Genomic DNA, 22,360 nt, shown 5'->3' with positions numbered 1-22,360 from the left:
CATAATGCATAAACATATAAAACCAATAATTTGATGTGTACAAAGTTTAAAGATTGAAAAACATTGAAGAAATCGCAAACAGCTCGTTGTTTTGGCGTTCGCTACTTGTATCCAACTATCCAAACTCTAATAAAACGGGTCAATCCGGTTTTAACCGGTTCAACATAAGCGGTCGAACCGCGGTTTAGGGAAAACCCGGCCGGTTCGATCCGGCCGTATTTTTACAAAAAAAAAATACGTTCTCAATTAACCCGTCTTCTACCCCGGGTCACGGTCCAACCGGTTGAACCGGTCGGGTCGATCCGGGTTTTAAAACATTGTGGTTAAGGACCATCGTTTGACCATATCTAAGCACAGTACTCCTTACACTTAAGTCCCACTATGTATCTTAGGTGTTAAGGATACAAAGATAGTACCTTTTAATCAAGTATCATTCATGATAATGCTCCATGAAATGATCTTGATGCGGGTCAGTTCAATACTAGTTCTCTGACAAGTTGTAGTGGTGTTGATTATGATGGCATGTGCGGAATTAGAAAAGATCTAGTGATTCATCATACAAATTCAAGAACACAAGGAGTAAATAAATCTTTGTAAGATCTTATTAGATCTAAAAAGATTATACAAATGGGTCTTGTATACAAATTCTCTCTCTAGTCTAACACTCCAAAATGATTCCTTACTTAATGGGAGTCACTCACTTCCTATTTATAGGAAAGACTCAACCCATTTACACATACAAGAGAGTAAGCCTAAAACATTACATCCAAGAGTGACTTTGCACCCTAACATTCTCCCCCTCAAAGTTAGGATTGGATGTCCGGCTTTAATCTCCAACGAGCTAGCGCGATCAAGACCAAACTCCCCCTCGAAGTAACACCGGTCTTCAAATCCACAAATGAATATTCAACAAACCCGAGAAGCTTTGAATACCCATCATTGTCCCCCTTTTTATAATCAAAAAATGATTATAAAACCCACTAAGGATGAGAAGCGCCCGAGGAATAGACAATACAATACTCCCCCTTGATGTGTACCAAAAATGAATCACCAAAAATCTTGCACGGAAAAACAATAACGAAAAAGCCACAAAAATTTTCAATTTATGAAAAAATTTGACTTTTTGGGTGAAAGTTGCAAGATTTTTCAAAATTCGGGTAGAAATTGTCACTTTCTGAAACTTGCAGGGACCCGTTGCCTCCAAAACAGCAAAATATGCAAAACTCTCCCCCTTTTTCAAATCTGGGTAGAAAGCGTCAATTTGCACAAACTACAGGGGCCTGAAATGTACTTTCTTCAATTTTTAGAAAAAAAACAGTTCTTTTTCGAATTTGGGTGAAAACTGCACAAAATTCGAAGTTTCAGGGAGCATCTTCGAAATTCTGCCCTTTGTGTTCAAACATACGAAGAGTTGTTCCAAAAATTCGAAGCTCCAAAAAAAATTTCGAAATCGGGTGAAAAGTGTCAAACATTTGAAACTTGTGTTAATTTTCGAAGTGTCAACAAATCGAAGGTTCAGGGGCTGTCTTCGAAACTTTGTGTTTTGCTCAATTCTTTCGAAGCATTGAAGATTCGAAGCACGAAGACTTTATCATATGCAAAACTAATGAAACACCAGGGACCATTTTTGAAACTTCATGTTTTCCTTATAAAATCATCAGCACCCTTCGTAAAGCAACCCTTCGTTTTTCCCAATTAAACCCAAAACATACTCTTCGAATCTTATTCAGCAACCCTTCGAAATTTAACAATCAAAATCCTTCGTATCTTTTTTTTTCTCGTTTACAGTTCTTCGTTCCGATCACCAACACAGGAACACCCTTCGAAAATTCTTTCATATTCATCCTTCGTTCGTTCATTTCACCAAACCAAACCCAAGAACAACCAACCAGTGACCCTTCGTTTTTTATTACTCTTAGATTGTATCGATCATTTCAACAATCGATTCTTCGAATCTATCAACTAGAAACCGACTCCTTAAAATCTCGTTCCCAATTCATCTCCTTCGCCATTGATTTCCAAAATCAATCATCAACCCTCAACTGCGATCCCAAAAATTCGATTCCAACATCAAATTTGATTCCAGTTCGTCATCAAGATTAAAATCTAGGGCTTTGTTCAAAATCAAATCAACAAGCTACATTCCATCTGTATTCGACTTCAATTAGTTCAATACACTCAAACCTCAATAACGAATTCCAGGAATCATTCTTCGATTTCATTCATCCAAGTCGATCTTTCCTAGTTCGTTCCTAACTATCGATTCGCAACTCCAAATCATCAATCATCCAAGAATCAATTCTAAACTCGCTTGAACGCAAATAATTCCATGTCGATCTCCAAAAATTTACCATTCGGTTTTTAGTATTAACTCAAAATTGATTCCAATCTCATTTTGTGTACACTGTCTCGACCCAAATATTGCTTTCCTATTCGATTTCTTAAACAAATCAAACCAAGAACAATAAACAAGAAATCAATTCCAGATTCATCATGAATCTAATTTTGACTTTTGTGTTTACTTTAGTTCATCGGTTGATACTCTTCAAATCGAATTCAGAAATTTACTCAAAGCACAGAGATAGAAATCCAATCAAACTACCGAATCCAGAATCAAAGAATCACAATCGACACTACATCAAAAGTTATCAAAATCGAGTTTCAAATCAAATCAATGCTAATTGAACAGAGAGTATATGCGAGAATGGTGATAGAGAATGAATCAATGGGCTCCAATGATTTGATTCAATTACACTTGAGCTTAAAAACAAAGGTTAAGGAACAGTAACGAGTTCAATCAGAAAGAATCATCAATTGGGCCTTCGAAAATGTGAATGATGAACAGTAAATATCAAGATTTTTGTTTGGGCTCAAAGTTGATCATGTAAGTTGGGCTTGGAAAACAAATGAACAGTAATTTCGAAATAGAAACAAATGAGTTTGATTTATGTTTTGATCTAAACAAAAATAATTGGATCAATCAATGGGGTTGAAACAGATTTGATCCAATGAGACAAATCGATCAAAAATGAAAAACGTAAAATACGAATCAAAATCATGGATGTTTTGGAATCCATTTGAGAATTTGAGATACTTTTTTGACGAATTGAGTTCCGTTTTCAACAAACGAATCAAATTTGGAAGATCTTGGTTCTTTTGTCGGAATGAGAAAATCTCCAAATCGAACATTGTACCACCCACCATGCGAGATGTACAACTCGTTCTTCGTGTTCTTCATCAAACCAAGAACATCTTCAAAAGAACCATCAACACTTTTGGGTTTTGACTTCAAATTCAATGCAACCTTTGGAGATTGTTGCTTTGGAACCCAAATTTGCTTCACGGATTTTGGCTTCACAACATTTGACGATTTTTGTGAGTAAACCTGCTTATTCTTCCGATTCATCTTCTTCTTCTTTTTCTTTCTCATCTTTTTGCATCTTGAAGACTTGACTTCATGAACAAACCCACTTTCAACAACATGAACATTTTGAGTTTGAATCAAATCTTTTGGAGTTTGATATTTGTGAATTTCTTGAACCACCGGCTTCCGATAAGGAATCATTCCTTTAAACAAATCACAAGAACACAAAATATCATCGGTTTGAACTCCACTCGAGCAAAAAACTTTTTCATCTTGAGAATCAACTTGAACTCCTTTTTCTTGAACATCAAGAACATCTTCAACAAACTTAAGAGCAAGAAGATCATTCGGGTTTTCAATAAGAGAATTGAAATACTTATCAAACACTTCTTTTTCATTTCCTTTCTTCATATCTCTCTCAATCATCAAGTTATTGTAAGCTTTAGTCAAGCATTCAATCTTTGAAAGCGGTTGAAAAATTAATCTTCCATGATCATTCTTCAAACCTCCATAAGAAATCAAAGTATCCCATGAAATCATCCCGCTTTTGAATATTAATCCAATAAATTGTTGTAAGTTGACCTTGTATTTGACATCTTTAATGATCACAATCCAAGAATCATACTCCAAGTACACCATTTCCATCATGATTACAAGAACTTGAAAATTTTCTAGAGAGAGAAAATGATTATGAATGGGTTTTCTAGAGAGATAAAGTGATACAAACAAGTATTCTAGAGAGAGAAAGTCGAATTATGGATCAAATCAAAGAAAAATTCGACTTCTAGAACAAAAAAAAACACTCTCTAAACACGAAGATCAATGAACAATAAGAATCACCAAATCAAAATAGCCATCAAGGATCAATTCTTGATGAGAATCAAGAACACCCGCTCTGATACCAATTGTAGTGGTGTTGATTATGATGGCATGTGCGGAATTAGAAAAGATCTAGTGATTCATCATACAAATTCAAGAACACGAGTAAATAAATCTTTGTAAGCTCTTATTAGATCTAGAAAGATTATACAAATGGGTCTTGTATACAAATTCTCTCTCTAGTCTAACACTCCAAAATGATTCCTTACTTAATGGGAGTCACTCACTTCCTATTTATAGGAAAGACTCAACCCATTTACACATACAAGAGAGTAAGCCTAAAACATTACATCCAAGAGTGACTTTGCACCCTAACACAAGTACCTATTAAACTTGGTTACAAACCATTGTCTACCTACATCCAGTGAAAGTCAACCAATCCAATTCATATTAGTCTTACTTTATAATTGCTCCCATAATTATAATCGACTATGAACCTTTAGAATAATAAGATTATTCATGGCTTAAACATGTAGAACACAACAAGTATTGATGTTATGATTATATCCTAGTATATCAAAACATTATATAATAGTTTTTGTTATAATCTTCCAATATTCAAATACTAAATCCAAATCAATATCCCATTTCTGGAATAATAAAGTCTTATAGTTGAAGTGTGACCATTCATACATAGCTCAGAAGAAGTACTTTATTAATGGGTTAGACTAAAATTAATTTGTGTGAATTTTGTGAATACTATCATCTCTATATTTGATTTTGCTCTAAGTGTAGTTAAATATCTTGGTGTATATGAATGGTATTATTTCGTGATATAGAATCTCTTAGCTCGATTAAGTACACTCTCGAAGTCACAAAGATTTCTATATGATCCTTTAATGGCAGAGATCAACATAGCTTTTCAATGAACTCATTCATCCCATCATATTAGATTTCAACTTCTAAAGTAGTGTATTCATATTTTGTAGTATATTATGTCACTTTGGTTTGCTTGGACCTCACTCCAACTATACTTACTCTTCATCCCTCAATGAAATCATAATCCAATTATAATTCATAATTATATACATTTGTTTAGAATCATAATCTTATGTAGCTCTTTACATGAAGATTTTGTTCTAAACTATATGTCTCATGTATATTCTCTTAGTTCTTCCAAAGTACTCTTAGAATATTTCTATAGTCATCCAATTACTTAACCATGTATTCAATTAGTATATTATGATATGCTCATAACATGATCATATACCAGGTCTTATGCATAATATGGCATAAATGATGGATTCATTTGCCAAGAAAGTTAAATATAAATCATTTTAGCTAGTTCAAGCCTGTGAGCTAGGTCCTTCTGAGGTTGGCTAAAAACTTAGTACCTTGTGACAATACCAAGATTCCTCTAAAGGAATTTTGTATCTTGATCCCTTTCAAGATATTTTCCATATATACATAAAGATTTAAAATTGTTAACATTCATTTTATCTATCTCTATAGATTTTACATTCCAAGAATGTATCTTGTCCTTCCTAAGTCTTTCATTTTAGAAGTGCATTCCGCATTAAGGTGAAAAATCTTGGCATGGTCAGAATGTAATTTCTTATGATTAAGTATGTCTCATTCATACAAGATTTGGAATGTCACTGTGCTTCCACTAGTTCGTAGTAAACACATATGTTTTACTCATTTTGATATAAAAGCATACCTTGTGGTTTCATATTAAAATGATGATTACAACATTGAGATGTTTGCTTTATATCCACAAGTGGATCTCAAGCTTTACACATTTTTTTTAAGATAACATGGATTAAGAAACCTCCAGGCTAGTCTATATAGATATTTTCTAGTAGATGTCTATTAAGAAAAGCGATATTTCTTAAAATCTATTTACTATATCTCATATTGAGAATATGAATTTTTAGTAAACAATATCCTTGTTGATCTAATCATAGCTACTTGTGAAAAAGGTTTGATCATAGTCAATGTCATGAGTATGATAAAGACCATAGTCAATGACATGAGTATGAGAAAATCCTTTTATAACAAGTCTTGCTTTAAATGTGTATGGTTATCCATGTAATGTATTCTTTCTAGAAGAATCACTTACTCCTTCTAGCAGAATCACTTACTCCTTCTAGCCTTGCTATAGAGAGAAAGTTCAATCAAGACCATACTTGATTATCATACATAGATTACATCTCATGTTCATGACTCTAAGTCATTAATCAGATTCAAAATCTGACATAGCATCTTGGTATTTGATGGATTTGCTAGAAACCATCAATAAAAAGTTCATCAACGAGAGATCCCATATTTCTCAAGTCATAAATGATTTCTACCACTAATGCGAACAATTTGTGTTTGTGAATAGCTATTATTCAAGTTTAAAAATCATTTTTAAAACTAGTACCAACTGTAACTACATCAAGTTGTGGTTCTTGAGCTACTTCAAGTTCCATGTACATCCCACTTGCTTTGTCATTAGAAGCTTATTTTCTACTAACTTAGCTACCAGGGGAATAAGAGAACTTATTCTTGATGGGTTTGAATATAATAATCTAAGCCACATTTAGAGTATTGTACAAATATGTATTTAGTAGATTTTGGGTTTAGAAGCTTTAGTCCAACATAGGTTTCAAATCTATTAAACATTTAAGTAAGATAGGGATGGAGCCTTTCGATACAAAATATTATGAAGAAAATGTTATATCTACTAGGTAGTTGGTATTTGTACTCAATGTACAATTGTTCTAGGTTTTATCCCAAGGAAATAAAATGAGGACGTTTCCACCAATTAGAAATTAAATCATATTAAGTAAGATTTAATTCATCATTTATTATCATTAACGCTTTAAATGGTTCTTACCGGTTTGTATCTCAACTTTATATTTAAAAACTTAAACAAAGGTTTCACAATTATGTTTTACCACGTAAAATATAATTGAAACTACCATAGTTATTAAAAAGTTGATTTGGTATCTTATGATAAATCTAGAGATTCATTAGAAAGGAAGTCATATACCATAGTGTATAGTTCCTTAATAATTATTTTCTCTACTACTTAGTGAAAATATAATTAGGAATATTTATATAAATAAGATTTACATATGACAAATAAACTACATTATTTGCCTTCAAGGATCTCTTTCTTGAAGTTGGAATATGTGAATGTCATTTATATAATAAAGATAACAATGTCAAAGATAAGTTTGATTTAAAACAAGTTTAAGTCAAAAGTATTTTGCATATAGAACTTGTTATTTATAAAACATTGATATTTACTTTATAATTCTAATTAAGAGATATAGTCTCATGAGAATTTTAATCATTTCTGAATATGATGGTGATCCTTATGAAAAATGATTTAAGTAAATAGTCAATCATTCATAAATTAAACTGAAACATATATTTAGGCAAGCTAAATTAAAACATGCATTGTTCCAAAACAAACATTGTTTCATAATACAAGTGATTTATGTTCCTAGCATAATTAATAAACTAAACTCCGAGAGTGTAGTTCTAACTTGATGGTGCTCAGCTAGTTACTCTTCAGTAAATATCTGCAAGCCAATTACAAATATTAGGTTAACCTTTAAGTACCAAGTACCTAAGTGTTATATGAAAAGTACGAGTTTTATCTAGTAGATACCTAAAGTATTAGTCTCTTTCAGACTTTCTATCCGGATAAAAGGAGCAGGTCATCTTCTAGTGTTAAGTTTCTCCACAAAATTAACAAGATCCATCTATATGGGTCTTATTAGATTTCTTGGGCTTAAAGGTATTCAGTCCATAAAACATGGACCTCCTAGATCACACAAGGTGACTCTTTTAGGCCTTGAACTATTCCTAGTTTGATGTTAGAAACATCTTTAGCATCACAATGATGCCTTTATTAGGTATCATGTTCAGGCTTATTGCTCAAAGAAAATAGTTTAGGACTTGGACCTTTAAGTGTATACAATTTCATATCTCTCACGAGATTGTCTTTGAAGACATGTACTCATTCATTAAATTTGTATCTATTGAATGTTATTGTTTCATTAAGTCATTAAAGAAAATGACAATTTCATGGTAATGAGAATGGATTATTTAGCTACAAAATTTTAACAAAATTCATTTAGTATTTTCAATATTTAAAGTCTTTAATAATTATTACCCTTTTAGTTTCCAAAAACATTAACTATCAAAGTCTATGAGTCAAGTTGCAAAACAAATAAATGTTTAGGTATTCTTTATCCCATACATTTGAATTCAACTCGGTAGATATCGATTATCAATTATATCTTACTATAATTCCTAGATTTATGGGATCACTAATAAGAAATTTAATTAGACATGTTTGATCACACCTATGCCTCAGAACTCTCTTGTATAGGTATCATTTATCACAAAAGATTTTTGATCAAATCATCTAATTTGAAAAACATGTTTAATCGGCCTATAACTTAGTTATAAAAGTCGTGAATACACCCCGGCCATCTAAAGATAACACTAAGTGGTTAGGTATCCTTTATCCCACTTGTGCATACAAGAGATGTGCGAGTGCTCTTCAAAATAGATTGCATAGATTTGAGGTTTGTAAAAAGGGTCTTTTATAAGTTTATAATTCTAGTTTTAAAAACATATGATATCATGGTTATTACATGCATATAATAAACCACAGTACTAATTTTCAAAAAAAAAATCACTTTTAAAGGTTTTATATAAAAAGCTAGTTTTGTATATAATTTGACGCGATTCAATTTTAATAACCAATATTAATTTTGAGTGCAATTGAATCTTTTATATCTTTAATAAAGCTTCATTGTATTACTTATATATTTGGAGTTTGTATAATTTATAAAAAAATCACCATTTTAAAACTTATATTTGAGTATTTCAAAATTTGATGTTATTAACGTTTTATAAAACCGGATTCTATTTTAAAACAATAACTTGTTACATCTTATGTTCACATTATAAATTTTGAAAACCAAACTCCATTTGATGTTTATTTTGTCCAAAATTATTTTGGCATGTGAAAAACTAATTTATCAACCACACATAATAATTACATAAAATAAATAACACAAACATGCATAAAAATATATGTCCATAACATAACCAACGAATGACAATTTTTGTTAGCCAACACAAAAAATGTCAAGTCCATTCCTAAAAGGACATTTTAAAGGACCAAAAATATGTTGTTGTAGAAGCTTCCACTTGAGTAAACACTATTTGCTTGCAAAAGATTTGAAGAACTTCTTGAAAGCTAAAATCCAACAATTGTCGCTAAAATTTCAACAGCCCTTTGGAAAACAGCTTTAAAAAACAGTTTTAAGAAACTGTCACTTAAAATTTTGCACACATTTTAACTTCGAAAATGGCTCTTTTGTCTTCAAAAATGGCTCCAACTTCATCTCTTGTTACATTTTTGTACAAATAAATTAATTCTAAAAACTAATCTATTACTTACAAAAATAAACCAAGAAAACTAATATATTTAATTTATTACATACCATATAAATAAATAAACTATTACAACTAGTTTTATAAAACAAACAACACAACAACACAACACAATGGTTATTGGCTAGTTTATGCATATCATACATATCAACATACACATTAAACGACCTTTGTTTTTCTAAGAGAACTTTAAATGACAAAAGATGCATGAAAACTTTTGTCACATAAAATAACAATTGTAAAGTTGTCATAGAAAATATGTATGAACTTATTTTTATACAAAACCAAGTTATCCACATTCTCCAAAAGCTAAGATTTTCAAAAATCTAACCAAACTTGCAAGGTAGCTCTGATACCAGTTTTGGGGTTTTTATTCAAAAACTAGTTTCAAAAACATAATGTTTAGCAACGGAAGACTTTATGATTTGAATAACATAAAAGTTTATGACCCACCAAGGATCTTCTTGCAAAGTTTGGAAAGAAAACAAACAAAACCAAAGAAGAAGAAGAACAAATAACAACTTTTATAGTTCTTTGGATCCTCTTGGGAGGCTTGGAAGTTGATAATGAATAATGAACTTTAAAGACACCAACAAGATGCCAACTTGATGTAGATGCTAGTCTAAAACTCTTAACTCTTAAGATTGAAGTTCATAACCAATATGAACTTCAAGAGAGCATAAGAATAACAAGTGTTCTTTAAGAAATGACCAAAAATGAGAGAGAATACACACTCCTTAGCATGTTACGGTTTTTGCCAAGTCAAAGAGGAAGAAAGAGTGCAAGCCTCATAAAGTGCAATCTTTACACAAAGGGTCTTAAACCTTTAAGACAACCCATGCACCTATGGTTTAATGTTCCCCATGCTTGAAGACAGGCCATGCTTTTGAGTAATTTAATCAAAAGACCATGCCTTCCCTTTCATCTTATAATTTCGAAAATTACGAGAGAAAGAAGACAAAAGCTATTATATTTTATAAGCCAAGTTTATAAAATGTAAACTTTAACTTTTTGGTAAGAGACAAAATAATTTATCTAGTCCAAAATGGTGTGCATGACTTATTAATTCATACCATATGAATTATGTAATGTTACTTGCTAATGAAAATTATTATTTCCATGAAATAAATAATTTCCAATTTAATCATAAGAGTTTATTGAATATTTATTTAAATCAATTTTCTAATAAATAATCAATTGTATCAAGTTGTTGTTAGTGTGACCCTTTAGTATCATATGTTAATTAGCAATATCACTTTAATATGATTCTTAAGCATACTAGATCTTTCACAATCATGTCCCGAAACCTCCATAGACACCTTGTTAATAAATTATACATATATTTACATATATTAATTACATAAATATAATAAACAATAACATGATTTTGAGCTTCCAAAATTTAACAAAAAAACATGTTTTTAAGTTGTTAGTATAATGTTTTTAAGATGCCATAACTTTTTTATTTTTAACATGTAAAATTCTGCTATAAATAATTATTTGTTAATTACTTAAAAATAGCTTCTTTTAGCCAAACAACAACTTCTTTTATCCCAAAAAAAGGCAACCCAAAATCAACCCGGAGCGGGGGGGTAAGGGCGGGGGCAGGGTAATAAGGTGGATTCGGGGTGGAGGTGGGGGTAGGAAGGCTAGACATTTCGGAGGCGGGGGTGTGGACAGGGGAACGGGGAAATTTCGGGGGCGGGGGCAGGCAATGCACTCCCCGAACGAGGAAATATATTGGGCTTATGCGAAACAGACTCAAATCCTAATTTAGGGTCTTGAACCATATTTAAAGGTCTTAACTCATTTCCAACCCTCCTTATCGTCAGCCTCCATCCCTTCTAACCCTAAATTTGAAACCTTGGCCCTCATTTGGTTAGATTTTGAGCATTGGAGTGATTTTGGTGGATTTTTTGTGCCTTTGGAAGAAGAAATCCTTAAAGAATTGTTGGTTGTCTTGGAGCTTAGAGATCCACCCCTTGTTCATCTTGATCTAGCTTTTAGAGGTAAAAAGTTTTAATCTTGATGGATTTCTCATGTAGATCTAGTTGCTAATGTGACAAGGTTTGATCTTGGCTCTAAAAATCCACCTACAAAATTAAATTGATCAACTGAGGCATGAACTTATACTAAATTGAATTCTTCTCATGCAAATAATCCTTCTTCTACCTTTGTGATTCTTGGGAATGCTAGGGGTATGATTCCAACTCCTAAAGAGGATATGTCGGCTCTAGTGATTGATAATAGTTATCTTATTAACAAAGATTTCTCTTTTACATTGCTTGGTTGTGTAAAAGAATTTCGTTGTCTTAAAAAATTGCATGTTATTTGCAATAATGAAGGATTTCATGATGTGGTGTTTTCGATATCTTGGTGGTTTATGGGTTTCATTTGAGTTTCCATCTATTAAAGTCAAAGAGGCTTTTAAGGAACATGTTGGTGTTATGTCTTGGTTCTCAGTTTTAAAACCATGACATAGAGATTTTCATGTAAAAGAAAGGGTGGTGTGGGTTGATATTGAAGGTTTTTAGACTATTGCATGGACTCAAAAATCTTTTGAGAAGATTGATAGGAAATGGGGTGATCTACTGTATAAAGAAGTAGGAAGCTAATCTTTATAGTATGAGATAATGTATAAAAAAAAGTAATGAAGCTACATTTATTGCGAAGTCGTTTAATATTATCATTGAATGGAAAATCCATATGATTCGGGCTAATGAGATAATTGGAGGGATTCCATATTTCATCCTAGATGATTCTACACCAGAAGATAATAATGATTGCTATGTGAATGCACATGTTGCGGGGAATGAGGTGGAAGATGGGGAAATTGAACCTTCGGTTCAAGAGGAAGGATGGGATGATAATGATGATTTGGAAGAAGTATCAGAAACACTTTTATAAGAGAACTCCCAAAAACATGATTCTTTTCATGAAGTGAATTTTGATCCCTTCAATTTACATGAGTTAACAATTGAAAATACAAAAGCTAAATTAGCATGTCCTGGTTTGCAAGAAAAAGATGATCCAAAGTATCCACCAGGTTTTACTCTAGTGATGTCTAATAACAATACTTTGGAAAGATCTCAACATAAGGATGCTTCGCATGATTCCCCTAGTGTCCACCAATTCCAAAGTTCTGAACAGCAGCAAGTTCAAAACCGAGGGGCTATTTCTTCCCTTGTTGCTTCCTCGGTTTCTGTTTACAAGGTGGGGTTAGTTCCGGAATTAAAAAATAGTAAAAATCAGGTTTTAAATGAATCAGATGCTAGTTCGAAACTTTGGGATTCTTACAAAAAAACAAATGAGCCTTCGGATGGTTTTCTATTCTAGAAAAACTTAATGACTTAGTTGAGATTGGTCAAGCTATGGGGTTCTCAATGAAAGGTTGTGAAGCTAATATTCAAAAAAATTATTATAAAATTTGGAGATTTTGAGTGTCAATGAATTTTCTTTTATTGAATATTCAAGGTTTTGGGAAGTCGAAAAAAAAAGGCGGTGAGTGAGGAGATTATGCTTAGAACGTTTCATTAATTTCCTGAAAAATCAGGAAACTAAATTCGATGTTATAAATGATTTTCATGTCAAAATTTTGTGGGGTAATTCGTATTTCTAATGGTTTATCGGTCGTATTCTTAGTGTTTGGGATAAACGAATGTTTTCCAAGAAGAGGGTTATTACGTTTGACCATTTGTTGACTGTTGAAGGTGTTTGGAATCCCAATAACGTTTCTTCGTTAGTTATCTCGATTTATGCTCTACAAGTTGTGAGTGAAAAAATATCTTATGGAATCAGTTGCGTAACATTGTGGATGATTAGGATAGGGAGGTTATTTTAATGGGAGATTTTAATGAAGTTAGATTTGCTTTTGAGCGGTATGGTTCAGTTTTTCATACTTTGGCTGCATATTCTTTTAATAAGTTTATCTCTGATACGTGTCTAGTTGATATTTCGTGGGATGGGTACTCGTTTACTTGGACTGATCCTAGTGCTAGTAAAATGAGTAAATTGGATAGATTTCTTATCTCTGAGAATCAATTGGAGTTGTTTCCTAATTTATCCGGTGTGGTTCTTGATCGTCATCTCTCGAATCATCGGCCAATTTTGCTCAAAGAGCTAGTGGTTGATTGTGGACCTTCGCCTTTAGAGTATTTCATTCTTGGTTTTCTTCTGATGATTTTTCTAAATTAGTTGAAGATTCTTTGAAGAATGACGGGGTTGTTGAATAGAATGCTTTGATGGCTTAAAAAGAAACTCCAATTTTTAAAAGGAAAGATTAAAGATTGGAGTAAGTCTTTTAAAGTTGCTCGAGATGCTTCCAAACGTGAGATTCGTGATGTTTGGGCTGATTTAGAGCTTAAAGTCGACGAGGGAGAGGGAGAGGCGAAAGATATGGCTATCAAGCTTAATATTTTGAAGCAATTGCATGATAATTATCGGATGGAAGCTATAGATTTGACCAAAAAATCTAAAATTCGGTGGGCTATTGAAGGTGATGAAAACTCAAAATACTTTCATGGTATTTTGAATCAAAAAATGAGACATCTTGTTATTAGGGGTGTGATAAAAGATGGTGTTTGGATGGACAATCCTGATCAGGTCAAAAGAAGTATTTTCCTACATTTTGTTGATCGTTTTAAGCCCCCTCCTAATTCTCAGCCTCGATTTGTGGGAGATTTTTGTAATAAACTTTCTCTTAAAGATTCTTTGCGGCTTGATTCAATGATTACAAAGGAAGAAATTAAAAAGGCAGCTTGGGATTGTGGTGCTAATAAATCTCCAGCTGGTCCTAATGGTTTCACTTTTGAATTTATTAGGAAATGTTGGTATTTGGTTGAGGCTGACTTTGTCAATGTGGTTTCAGGGTTTTTTAATTCCAGTTTTTTCCCTAAAGGTTGCAATCCTTCCTTTATAGCTCTTATTCCTAAAATTCATGATGTTAAGTGTGTTTCAGATTTTCTCCCTATTATTCTTATATGGTATCAATATAAAATTCTGGGAAAATTTGTTGCAAACCGGTTGAGTACGGGTAATAATGGGTTAATAAGTGATGAGCAATCCGCTTTTATGAAGGGTGGACAAATATTTTATAGCCCTTTGATAATGAATGAGGTAGTCTCCTAGTGTAAGAAGAAGAAAAATTCAGCTACGGTTTTAAAGTTGACTTCGAGAAGGCTTATGATTCTGTTAGATAGGATTATCTTGATGAGGTTTTAGAGAGACATGGTTTTGATCTAACTTGGAGAATGTGGATTCAATGTTGCCTTTCTTCTTTTAGCGGATCGGTGCTTGTTAATGGTTCTCCTACCGATGAGTTATAGTTCTATAAAAGGTTAAGCCAAGGTGATCCTCTTTCCCCGTTTCTTTTTATTTTAGTGATGGAAAGTCTTCATGTTGCTTTCTCTAAATCCATGGAGAATGGTTTGTTTTCGGGTATCTCTATTAGTACTAACTCTCCTTTGGTGGTGTCTCACTTATTTATGCAGATGATGCTCTTTGTATTGGAGATTGGAAAATTTTGAATATCTTTAATCTTATTCGTATCCTCCATTGTTTTCATCTTGCTTTTGGGCTTAAAATCAATTTACAAAAAAAGTAAATTGGTGGGCATTGGTGTTTCTCTAGATGTGGTGGTTGATATAGCTAATTGTATATGTTATGATAATATTAAGCTCCCTTTCTCGTATCTTAGTTTAGTTGTGGGTGGTGGAAATATGAATAGGTCGTGTGCTTGGTCGGAAGTGATTAAAAAAATACTTCTAAAATGTCTAATTGGAAAGTTAAAACCTTATATGTTGGTAAGAGTTTGACGTTGTTGAAATCAATCTTGGGTGCTTTGCCTATGTATTTTTTTGTCTCTTTATAAGGCTCCTTTGGGTGTGATCTAAGATGGAATGCCTTAAGAATAAATTCTTCCTATGGACTAATTTTGAAGAAAAAAACATGACCTAGGTTAGCTGGAACAAGGTTATTGATGATAAAAAGTTTAGTGACCTTGGTGTTAGTTGTCTTTTTGCTTTGAACAGGGCTCTCTTATTCAAATGGATATGTCATTTTCAGAATTTTCATGACGTTTTGTAGGTTAAGGTGGTGAAAAGTATTCATGGTGATGATGGTGGGCTGCAAAAGACGTTCTCTTGTGCTCATGGTTCTCTTTGGATTGAAGTGGTAAAATCCACTTATAAGCTCCTGGAGAAGGGTATCAACTTGTTGTCTTTATGCAAGAAGAAAGTAGGAAATGGGGCGATAACTTCTTTTTGGAATGATATTTGGATGGGTGATACTTCTTTTAAAGTGTGTTACTCTAGAAATTTTTTCCCTTGAGCTTGATAGGCACATCACGGTTCAAACAAGATGAACCAACTTGGTTGGATTAGTTCTTTTCGTAGACCTCCTAGGCGCGCGCGCGTGGGGGGAGGGGGAGAGAGAATGAGCAATGGTCCCAGCTTTGTTAGATTTTATCTTCGATGTCTCTTGTTTTGGCTAAAGATAGATAGTTATTGTTATTTGAGGGTTCTGGAATGTTTAGTGTTGCTTTCACCCGGGCGTTTATTGACAAAAATATGTTGTTAGTTGATTTACCTACTAGATGGATTAAGTTGGTGCCTATTAAAGTTAATGTTTTTGCTTGGAGGTTAAGATTGGATAAGCTTATGGTAAGGGTCAATCTGGAGAAAAAAGGTCTTGTTATTCATTTTGTTTCTTGTCCTCTTTGTGATAACAGAGTGAAGTTCGTATATTACATTTTTTTTTTAGTTGTGACGTGGCTATTGGTATTTTGGCTCATATTACTAGATGGTGGAAGTTTGTTGCTCTGGTTTTCTTTTCATTTAATTTACTCTAAACCATAGGGACCATTCATGTAATTTACTCTATTTTACCAACTACTTGTAGTTCTCCATATTAAAATTTAATACATAAAATTATAGTGAAAGATTGAAAATGTTCATTAAAAAACTCAATAAACCTCTTTCCATAACTCATCAAAAAAACTATGCAGGTATACATAAGGTAGGTAGGTGTCGAAGAAAATTATAAAATCTACTAAAGGTCTAACAAAAAAAACACATTCAAAATATATAGATATTGGGGAAAAATCAAGAAATCAAAATTAATATGAGTTTAATAGTAATAAGCTAACAATGAAAGAAAATTATGTTTTTTAATCAATTTATATAAAAATTAATAGAATAATATAAATATATCATATCCCTATTCTAATAAATGAATCGTTTTAATCTCTTTTTACCAAGTGTCATTTTAATATAATTTCTCATTAATATTATGTCATATGTGATGTAGATATATTAGGCAACTCATTTCAAAATTCAAATTTATATTTTCTAATTATATGTTAAATTTGAAGTTATAATAACTTTAAAATTTTGATATATCTCTTAATTAATAATTTGTTTTAAATAATTAATTAATAATTATAAATTTTTATTATGAAAATTTAATTAGTTTTATAACTCGTGGTTCCACGGTTATAAACTAGTAAATTAATAAAACTCTCCCAGATATTAATTAATGTTTTTGGGTTGTTAGACATGAATGTTCACATGAAAATAGAGGACTCAACACAAATTTGTTAATAAAGAAAAGAAAAACTCTTCTGCTGTTGTGGATGATCAACTCTAAACTCATAATTGTATAAGCAAATCAGATTACATAGTACAAAGCGATGGGATGCATAGCATTTCCATTTCCCGCACGATAAATAATCTAATTATTATTTTCATTATAATTCATATTAATTTATTCGGAAAAGAAGTCAAATGCCCGTTTTAATTTTGGACACTCCAGTGAAACACATGATTTTCTCAAGGGATATGGCCACCATGACCACCACCTTCACCGTTCCCGCCGCCGCCACCATATCCACCTGCTCCATGTTCACCTCCTGCACCACCACCACCGCCTCCTCCTCCTCCTGAACCACCACCGCCTCCTCCAGCATGTCCACAGTATGATCCTCCAGCACCCCCTCCTGCGCCACCTCCACTACCATATCCGCCTCCTCCTGCTCCTCCTATGCCTCCTCCACCGCCACCACCATGTCCTCCACCACCACCATGTCCTCCTCCACCTCCGCCACTAGCTCCTCCAGCACCACCAAATCCACCGCCGCTCCCACCTCCTTTTCCTCCACCATAACCCCCACCATGTGGTCCTTCTCCCCCTCCACCGCCTCCCCCACTACCACCGCCTCCACCTCCCCCTCCAGCTGCTCCACCACCATAACCAATTGCACCACCATATCCACCCCCGCTCCCACCTCCTTCTCCTCCACCATAACCCCCACCTTCTGCTCCTCCAGTTCCTCCTCCACCACCTCCTCCACTACCACTACCGCCACCGCCACCTCCACCTCCTGCCACTCCACCACCATACCCCGAACCACCACCTTTTCCAGCTCCACCCCCATATCCATTACCATGTCCACCTTCAGCCCCATATGCACCACCACCACTACCCCCTCCACCACCACCACCTCCTCCTAAACCACCATGAGTGTAAGGAATGCTATCTTCAATAGTCAAAAGAGCTCTGCTCGCGGCACAAATACCCAAACCTAGTAACACCAAGAAAGCAACACTTGAAACTTTGTGCGCATGCATGATAAATGACAATGAATGCATTTTGTTGTGATGTGCATGAAATTGGTAATTGCATATATATAGGCAATGTGTAGCGTTTCCATGAGAGGTACTCTAAGTGGCCTAACCCACATGCAAAAAGAGAACCTCCTTCACTTACGACCCTACATGGTGGTTTATATTAGTGGTGCTTTTTGCTGTTACCCACATCTTAAGCATTTACACCATGCCACTCCGGTAAATACAAAAACAGTGTTAAATTGACTCATATCTAACACAGGTACTTGCCTTTTGAGTTAACAATTGATGTGAGAAGTTGTTAGCTACAACTTATTTCATCATTGGTTTTCCAGTAACGTTTAGGTTTTTATTTTTTTATTTTGAAGAGCAAAACAAATAATATATCAATAACAAACTAGCGAGGAGTTCCAAATTGAAACACTAAATGCAAGGAGACGACCTTTCATTATGGTATTCAAGTATTCAACTATTGATCCATAATAAAAGCAAAAAAAAGAAATTGAATTGCTTATTACACGCTCTATTTAAAGAAAACTGAGGAATTGATTATTGACTACATTGATCTATAAATAATAACAGAATGAAAAGGGAAAGACCGAAAGAGTAGGGATATCAAAATTACCGAACTTTGGGATGGATTTTGGGCTGGGTAAATGGTTATGAGACTTGGTAAGCTTTTTTTTTTTAATTACGGGTTTTGGATGGTTATTGTATACTTGTCCTATTACCCGATCTTATATTCAGTCCTATTTACTTGTCCCCAAATCATTTATACTTTTATAATACTTGTATCTTTATTGTTAATATATATGATTTCAAAATATATTATAACATTATATGTGATATTAAAAATAAATATTTGTTATATAATAACTATTAATTACTTTTTAGAAGTACATCTTAGAATGGAAATTGTTAATATATATGATTTCAAAATAGATTATAACAACATGATATGGTACTCATTTATTTATCATAAAATACACATATGATAAGTTTGTATGGTGATGATTATATATTGTAACATTGAGTATTAGATATTAATGTTAATAGAAATTGAAATTATTTAAAATTTCAAATCGTCTTTTGGATGAGATTGTGATCGGATTTTCAGTAATGAAAATTACTAACATTTAACTTTAATTTGAGATCATAAATGGGATACCCAATACACATGGGTATACCTACAATCTCGATGGGTATATACTAATTGGGTACTCGATGGGACGGAATCGGGTTTGGGATATAGTTTTGTGAGTGGGTATGGGACTATAATCATCAATATCCGTCCTATTGTCATCCCTAACCCTAAGAAAGAAAAAGCTATCTATATTAGAATTATTAACCCCATTTTTAAAATATATTGATCATTGGTATTTTACTCATTCAAACGTTACATATAAATAGATATTATTTAGATGATACAATATAAAAAATGTCTATTCAAATTGATAACTATAGATAAAAAAAAAAAAAAAAAGTACTTTATTTTATTTATATTTGTAAGTCATAGACAGGAACTATTGAGGTATTATCGTATTAATAGGTATTTATTTTATGTGTATATTTAAAATAATTATAATATTTTACAAATGAATGTAGTAAATATTATTTTAAAATAAAATCACAACAATATATTATTTCAGATTAAAATACGGACACTTGTCTATATATATTAACTTCGACAATGATTAAACCTAAACCGACTTATGAAACCCAATCAACTAGAAAGTTAAACATGGTCAAATCTTGAATGCAAAAATATAATTATGCTCAACCTATAATGTCAGTGTCTTTATGAATAATGTATAATTAGCTAATAAATTATTGTATTCAAACAAAGATTTCTGCGAAAAAGAACGTATATGGCAATACAACTCTTCGCTTCTAGTTTGCTATAAATCGTGTATTTTTTTAACAAGAGAAAACAAAGGAATATGCACCATATATAGATATCATGATTTTTAAGGTATCGGGTTTATATGATGCTCGAGAACATCATATAAAAAGATAGACAGTTCACAGAACTGACTTCAACGTAAAGTACATTTGTGCACATTAGCATTTTGACATTTTCGTTGTCTTTTAAAATTGCATTTAAATATAAAACTTGTTCTTTCGTAGGCTTAATTTGAATGGGTTCATAAGATATTTCTAAGATGTACGTCGTGAAATGTAGCTTTATTCTTATATATTATTTTGATCATATGCATGCATGTAGATTATGATGCAGAACACGTAATAAAATTCATAAACACACGTTGAATGACTTATAAGATTACATCTTGATGCAGCTTATGTTTGCATGCATCTGCTTAATTTCTTATTGTACAGGAAAACAGATCATTGTCCGTTTTGGACATTCTTAAGGAATATAGCCACCATGACCACCGCCTTCTCCACTCCCACTACCACCTCCATATCCACCTGTTGCTCCATGCTCACCTCCTGCACTACCACCGCCTCCTCCTCCTCCTGAACCACCTCCACCACCGTATCCACCATACGATCCCCCGGCACCCCCTCCAGCTCCGCCTCCACTACCATATCCACTTCCTCCTGCTCCTCCTATGCCAGCTCCTCCTCCGCCACCACCACCATGGCCGCCTCCACCTCCACCACCAACTCCTCCTGCAGCTCCACCATATCCACCGCCATTCCCACCTCCTTCTCCTCCACCATAACCCCCACCGTGTGCTCCAGCTCCTCCACCACCACCACCTCCTGTACCACCACCTCCACCTCCACCTCCGAGTGCTCCACCGCCATACCCACCACCAATCCCTCCTCCTTCTCCTCCACCATAACCCCCACCTTGTTCTCCAACTCCTCCACCACCACCTCCTCCGGTACCACCACCTCCACCTCCACCTCCGAGTGCTCCACCGCCATGTCCACCACCAATCCCTCCTCCTTCTCCCCCACCATAACCCCCACCGTGTTCTCCAACTCCTCCACCACCACCTCCTCCGGTACCACCACCTCCACCTCCACCTCCGAGTGCTCCACCGCCATGTCCACCACCAATCCCTCCTCCTTCTCCCCCACCATAACCCCCACCGTGTTCTCCAACTCCTCCACCACCACCTCCTCCGGTACCACCACCTCCACCTCCACCTCCAAGTGCTCCACCACCATGTCCACCACCACTCCCACCTCCTTCTCCTCCTCCATAACCTGCACCTACACCTGCCTCTCCTCCTCCTCCTCCACCACCTCCTCCAATACCACCACCTCCACCTCCACCTCCTGCTGCTCCACCACCATACCCCGCACCACCACCTTTTCCAGCTCCAGCTCCACCTCCATATCCAGCACCATGTCCTCCTTCTGCCCCAATACCACCACCACCTCCACCGCCACTACCCCCTCCACCACCACCACCTCCTGCTAAACCACCATGAGTGTAAGGAATGCTCTCTTCTATAGTCAAGAGAGCTCTAGTCGCAGCACAAATGCCCAAACCTAGTAACACCAAGAAAACAACACTTGAAGCTTTGTGAAGAACCATGGTGATCAATATAAGGAGAGTGAGCTTTTGATGATTTTGATGAAGTTGGTTGCATATATATAGGCAATGCCTATGGTTTTTAGGAGCAATACTTCAAGTGGCGGGCCTAACCCGCACATGCAAGAGTAATCCTTCACTTAGTGGTCCAGCAGAAATACCAAACGAAGGTGGTGTGCTTTTGCTGTTTCCCACATATTTTATGTTATCTATCATAACAATTTTTTCAACACAAATTTGTTTTACAACTTAATTTTCAAATTGTAGTTATTGTTTTTATATGTGAATTCTTTTAAAGACAAAAAAAAAATAAAAAAATAAAAAACCTCCATGCAAGAAACTATAGTTTAAGACACAAGAGAAACAGGCTTAACCCATAACAAAACAAAACGAAACTAAAAGAGCTAGCCACAACCCGTAAGGGAGGATGGAGTGGTGAACGGGTTGAAGGAGTTTAGGGGAGATTTAATAGGGTTTATTGGGTCAACCGTATAACCCATAACATATATAGTGTCGGGTTTTGGGTTTATATCGTTTTTAATTGGTATTGGGTTAACCCGATTAACCCTTCTAAGACTA

At 34.2% G+C, this 22,360-nt stretch overlaps 1 protein-coding gene across 1 annotated transcript; it reads right to left on the bottom strand.

The window, feature by feature from the left end:
• Nucleotides 1-17,280: 17,280 nt before the first annotated feature.
• On the bottom strand, nucleotides 17,281-21,835 carry LOC145091708 (uncharacterized). Its single transcript, XM_079029485.1, has 2 exons — nucleotides 20,686-21,835; nucleotides 17,281-18,152 (listed from the first exon to the last, which is right to left on the bottom strand). Exons 1-2 carry the CDS (start codon nucleotides 21,782-21,784, stop codon nucleotides 17,476-17,478), a joined length of 1,776 nt encoding a protein of 591 aa, XP_078885611.1. The 5' UTR covers nucleotides 21,785-21,835; the 3' UTR covers nucleotides 17,281-17,475.
• Between the last annotated feature and the right edge of the window lie 525 nt (nucleotides 21,836-22,360).

Source organism: Lactuca serriola, chromosome 3 (genome assembly GCF_051521515.1).
Source record: "Lactuca serriola cultivar US96UC23 chromosome 3, Lser_US96UC23_V15, whole genome shotgun sequence".
NCBI classification, from domain to species: Eukaryota; Viridiplantae; Streptophyta; class Magnoliopsida; order Asterales; family Asteraceae; genus Lactuca; species Lactuca serriola.
Note: the sequence above shows the minus strand (reverse complement) of the source record. Positions and strands in the feature narration are given on the sequence as shown.

Bases quoted from the DNA above. Each gene is read 5' to 3' on its own strand.
- LOC145091708 (XM_079029485.1), bottom strand. From the start codon at position 21,784: ATGGTTCTTCACAAAGCTTCAAGTGTTGTTTTCTTGGTGTTACTAGGT. The intron at 18,153-20,685 runs GTAGTGGGAGTG...ATGGTGGTTTAG, and splicing joins AACAGGTGGATATGGAGGTG to GAGGAGGTGGTGGTGGTGGA.